Source organism: Limulus polyphemus, unplaced genomic scaffold (assembly GCF_000517525.1).
Source record: "Limulus polyphemus unplaced genomic scaffold, Limulus_polyphemus-2.1.2 Scaffold9060, whole genome shotgun sequence".
In the NCBI taxonomy this organism is placed as follows: Eukaryota; Metazoa; Arthropoda; class Merostomata; order Xiphosura; family Limulidae; genus Limulus; species Limulus polyphemus.
The window spans coordinates 1-5,868 of NW_013674670.1; the positions used below are offsets into that span (position 1 = coordinate 1).

The 5,868-nt window shown below is 34.4% G+C and overlaps 1 protein-coding gene across 1 annotated transcript; it reads left to right on the forward strand.

Annotated features, from left to right (window-relative positions):
- The first annotated feature begins 82 nt into the window (after positions 1-82).
- On the forward strand, positions 83-5,277 carry LOC106475729. The gene is made up of 3 exons (XM_013936400.2): positions 83-92; positions 2,318-2,516; positions 3,857-5,277. The coding sequence occupies exons 2-3, from the start codon at positions 2,362-2,364 to the stop codon at positions 4,878-4,880; spliced, it is 1,179 nt and encodes a 392-aa protein (XP_013791854.1). The 5' UTR covers positions 83-92; positions 2,318-2,361; the 3' UTR covers positions 4,881-5,277.
- The last annotated feature ends 591 nt before the right edge of the window (positions 5,278-5,868 follow it).

Genomic DNA, 5,868 nt, shown 5'->3' on the forward strand with positions numbered 1-5,868 from the left:
CTCCTAATGGTTAGTACGACCCGAACCGTTAGAAACATTCTTTTTAATCTGAATTCATCAGCAGCCTAGTAGATATACTAGGACAGTACCAGGTAAGATGTTCCTCCTCCTAATGGTTAGTACGACCCGAACCGTTAGAAACATTCTTTTTAATCTGAATTCATCAGCAGCCTAGTAGATACACTAGGACAGTACCAGGTAAGATGTTCCTCCTCCTAATGGTTAGTACGACCCAAACCATTAGAAACATTATATTTAATCTGAATTCATCAGCAGCCTAGTAGATACACTAGGACAGTACCAGGTAAGATGTTCCTCCTCCTAATGGTTAGTACGACCCGAACCGTTAGAAACATTCTTTTTAATCTGAATTCATCAGCAGCCTAGTAGATACACTAGGACAGTACCAGGTAAGATGTTCCTCCTCCTAATGGTTAGTACTAACCGTTAGAAACATTCTTTTTAATTTGAATTCATCAGCAGCCTAGCAGATACACTAGGACAGTACCAGGTAAGATGTTCCTTCTCCTAATGGTTAGTACTAACCGTTAGAAACATTCTTTTAATCTGGATTCATCAGCCGTCTAGTAGATACACTAAGACAGTACCAGGTAAGATGTTCCTCCTCTTAATGGTTAGTACGACCCGAACCGTTAGAAACATTATATTTAATCTGAATTCATCAGCAGCCTAGTAGATATACTAGGACAGTACCAGGTAAGATGTTCCTCCTCCTAATGGTTAGTACGAACCGATAGAAACATTCTTTTTAATCTGAATTCATCAGCAGCCTAGTAGATACACTAGGACAGTACCAGGTAAGATGTTCCTCCTCCTAATGGTTAGTACGAACTATTAGAAACATTCTTTTAATCTGGATTCATCAGCAGTCTAGTAGATACACTAAGACAGTACCAGGTAAGATGTTCCTCCTCCTAATGGTTACTACGAACCGTTAGAAACATGTTAAATTATATCTGTTTGAAAGCTACAGAAATATTCTTCTATGACTAGACATTAGATAACTTTAGTTAGGTGTGGAAAATATGGTAAGCAATAGCAAACTATTTAGATGAAACAAATCCTTTGTTATTGAATATATTGTTATATTTATTGTAATTAAACAATACACACACACACAAATAAAATAACGTATTGTTTATTTGCATAAAAACTAATCTCAACCAAGAATATTGTTTACAAAAGTCATGATGCAACACCTAACAAAGATAAGTGTGGTGCCATTTTAAAAAGTAAGGCCATTGGTAACCAATAAATCTTTCTCAGTTTTTACTGCATTTCGTATGATTTATAGCTGGAGGTGGTAACTGCTTCACTTGGCAAAATAAAGTAGCAAGAGAAATATATAAACGAATACCAAAAAAGTTGAAAAAAATGACTGGATATTTAAAATGGAAGTTGCTAATCAATAATAAAACAAATATTGAAATTATCAGATAAAATAGAGTATTTTAATGGTTTTTCGAAACAGTGTTTTACAACAAAATTTTATAGCCTAATAGAAGTTCTATATCACATTATATGAATTTTTTTGAAGAACCTTCAATACTAATTAGAAAATACATACTAATATTCCAGTTTGTATAAATATTTCCTCTATGAGAAGAAAAAACTGAGCGTAAATGTTAAAACAATAACTATTAATCTACAACTATGTATATAACAGGCTTCTTTTTATGTACAAAGTTAAAAAAAAACTAAAATGGATGGTTTGATATTTCTTTGCTTATTTGAAACTGGTAAACTTTGGGAAGTTCGAAGGGGAATGTATTTTCTTCATGGTAGTACAAACTTCCAAATGCAAATGTGGTATTATACATTTCAAAGCTAAAACAGTTATGTAATATACTCCATATATGAACCTGTGACAGTGCTTTAAAGGGGAACATGTATATGCCCCTGGCTGTGAAAGAGGTAACAAAATAAATTTTATTTGTAACATCTTTAGGTGATTATTTTTTTATTCTTTCTTTATAAACTTATTATGAATATTGCCATTTATAAAAGTGAAATTTCTTCGTAATGGTCCTAAAAAATACAACCCCCACAGTTAGTAGATTCATGTGCTTATCTATGATGTTCTTTAGATAAATAAAAAAAATCAGGTAGATTTTTCTACATACCAGATTCTTGTATAACAGCCTTAAGATCTGATGAAATAATTGTGGAATCTTAACACCTCTCACAAAACTGTATTTAGCAAACTTATTGTAAGGTTTGTGTAAACATTTTTACCAATTATAAATGCATTGTTTTGATAAAAAAGAACTGAAGCATGTTTTTATAATGCTTGCAGTTACGGTTTCTAATACAAATCAAGAAACTTGGGCAGAGATCCAAATGGAAGATCTGCAGATTAACCAAGCTGAAAATGAGGATCAACAAGAGCAAGTAGTCACTGGGATTGAGATGATCCAGTTGATTTGTGCAAGTTGTCTAAATGGCTTTGACTCGGAAGAAAGCTTTGCTAAGCATGTATGTTCTGGACAACAAAAGTAAGTAATATTTATATGAGGTCTCATTAATGTTCAATTCTACATTATATACACAGGAATTTTAATAACATGAAAAAATAACACTACATTTCTAAAATGCAGACGTAACAAGACCTGCCGGCTCAAATTACCAAGTTTATTTTACAAAATAAATTGATGTTATTCTAATTTTTATATTGTTTGATTTTACAAGTTTAATGTATAACATTGAGATGCGCAGTATCTTGTATGGTGGCACATTTCTGTTTGTGTATTAACTTAGTTAACCTGAAATAATGTTACATCAGAATTAACAATTATGATACAAATGTAAAAAAAAAAAAATGGCATTACATTTGAAAATGCATATTTTGAGCAAGCATGCATGCATTTAAAAAAGTTAGTTAAACCTCTGGTTTATTGTGTTTTAAAATTAATTTTTGTGAAAGATGAATATGAAAATATAATTTAGACAACTGAATTACTTGTGACTATACCAAACTAACAAGTCAGTTAATCAATGTTAAGATTTTTTTAAGTCCATTCAACTTAACCACTTTTTTTATTGGAAAGTGAGCAGGCTAGAAACAAAAATCCATTATAAAAGCTACAATAATAAAAATATCTGTTAAAGGCAAAGCTTTTAGGCAACTCCACCAAAGATATATTGACTGAAAGTCAAACTTTATACTGCAATAATTGTTTTTTAACTGTTTAACATTGCTTATTTAGATCTTTTTAAACTTTAAAAAAATTAACATTTTTTTATACAAGTTTAAAAGTGTGTGTGTCCAGAAGGTCTTAAACTCGTATTTTGATGGAAACTTTGAATATATCATGTTATCAATACTCACTCTAATTAAATTTTGATTTAAATACAATTCATTTATTTAATCTAGTTAACACCATAATAGTGGTTGTGTATGAAACTGATGATATAAATAGCATCTCAACCACTGTTGAAAACCCTCATTGATACCGTATATGGCATATGTAGTGTGGTGGACATATTCTTTGCTTTCATTCATAAGTTATTACAATTTAAAGAAATACTTTTTTAACTGGATACTGATCTTCAAGTTTTATAACGTATGGCTGCTAGAAATGTAGTGATTAGTGAGAGTTAAGTGAAAGAAAGTCACATAAGACTACCATAGCACAGGTAAACATACAGCCTATTTCTAATACCTTTATGCCAAAAACCAAGAAGAAACCATCTGCTAAGTGAGTTAGTTTTTAAAAAACTTAGTGATATTGGATTGTTAACATGGTAAGAGATTTTCAGCCAGAAAATTTATATGTTGTAAAAATAACATGAACGTATTTCAGTGACACAAATTCTCTAATCTTCTTTAAAACAGTACTGACAACATTGTAACGGGTGAAACAACTGTTGACAGTGAGGAACAGCAGCACGTCATTATCCAGGCATCACCAGAACTTTGCAATGGTGTTGGTCCACAGACATTGAGTATAAATCAGGAAGACCTGGCAACTAGTCTAGTAAGTGGTGTAACATCAGAAGGAGTAACTGTGTCCATGGTTCCTAGTGACCAGGTTGAAGTTGTCCAGGCCATAGATACAGTAACCCAGGAGACCCAAATTCAGCAGCCTCTGGAGTTACAGACAATGGAAGAAACAGACGAGCCACAAAATATTTCAGTGTTGTCTGATAGTACTGGTTCTGTGGAGAGAAATCTTGGCCTTCTCATGTCTATGATGCAGGCCCATGCCAATTCAGACCATGTCACATCTGTACAGCTTCCTGCTGATCACAGTGATGTGTCCAGCTTGGTGGTTAGTAGAGGCTCTCAGTTGGATCTCGCCACCAGTGATACTACTGTAGTCTCTGCTACTGATGTAAAACAGACTTCATCTATGGCTAGTTCTCTTCTACCCTCTACTGATTATCAAAGTATCCAGCATGTGGCTGTGACTGACCAAGACAATGGTCAGTCTATAGTTATGATGGTGTCTGGAGATGGCGAAGACAGCCAGCAGCACATTCCCATAGAGCTACCTGGAGAACAGCCATTTACCAGTGCAGCTGTGGTGAATGTTCCCACTTCAGATGGTGGTTCTCGAGTGCTTTTGATCCCTATCAGTTCAACTGATGGACAAAATACAGTTCTTAGTCTCCCTCGTGGAATCACCCTTGGTTCTGAAGATTCTGACTGTGGAGATGTTAGCATGACAGTAACTATGGAGGCTCCCAGCAGTGAAGAAGAAGCTAAGGCAGATGATAGTGAACAGGCTTACCTGTCTCTGCCAATAATGGCAGAAAGTTATGTTGATGGACTTCTGGAGACAACATCAGACTCCACATCACAGGGAAGTATGGTAACAATAGAGCAGTTGGGTGTTCCTCCTCCTCACCCTAGTTAGTTAAAGCTCTGCCAGAAACCAATGTGGTAACATATTTTCAAACTTCCATTAAGCCAGCAGGAACTAACAAAGTTAGTTTACTTCAGAACTGCATTCATGCTATTTCATTATTTTATACCAGTTTTTAACCATCATGTGTCAAATTTAGCTGATCGTGGGAAGAACTTGATCTTACAGATTCAGCGTTTTTGTCTGCCCCCCCTCTCCCTCTCACTTGTTTGCATAAATATGTCATACATTTTGTACAGGCTAGTTTCTTAATACAAACCATCTGCCAGATCTGTATGTGTATTTTTATTTTATCCTGGTTTTATTAGCTTCAGTTGTAAATGTTAGTTTTAACTGAACTTTTCATATATGTATCATACCCGAATAAAAGAAAATATTAAACTAAAAATGTATGGTACATTTTTGTTCTTATACACTAAAACAGCTGTTTCACTGAAGCTTACAAAATTTTTTTTGCCTGTTACAACACTTATTAGGGATTTTGGGCAAAGCTACATGAGGGCTATCTGTGCTGGCCATCCCTAATTTAGCAGTGAAAGACTAGAAGGAAGGCAGCTCTTGGGTTACTCTTTTCCAAATGAATAGTGGGATTGACTCGTATTATAATGCCCCATGGCTGAAAGGGCAAGCATGTTTGGTGTGATGGGGATTCAAACCCGCAGATTGCAAGTCGAATGCCCTAACCACCTGGCCCTCATTGTAATGAAGTAACCAAACAAATTGGGTGAAATCACTTATTTTCTAAGTAGTGAGATTAATGGTAATATTTTATGTGGAAGTCATATTATTAAGGATCTTGTAACCAGTCATGGATCCACAAGCAATTAAATACAATTAAAAACGCCATTTATGAAATTCTATATTCCTGCAACAAAACATACATTGGAGAAACGGGAACATAAAGAGAGCATAAGACTCATGAAAACACAAAATTCAGCCATTGCAGAACACGCCATGTCAACTGGACACAACATAAACT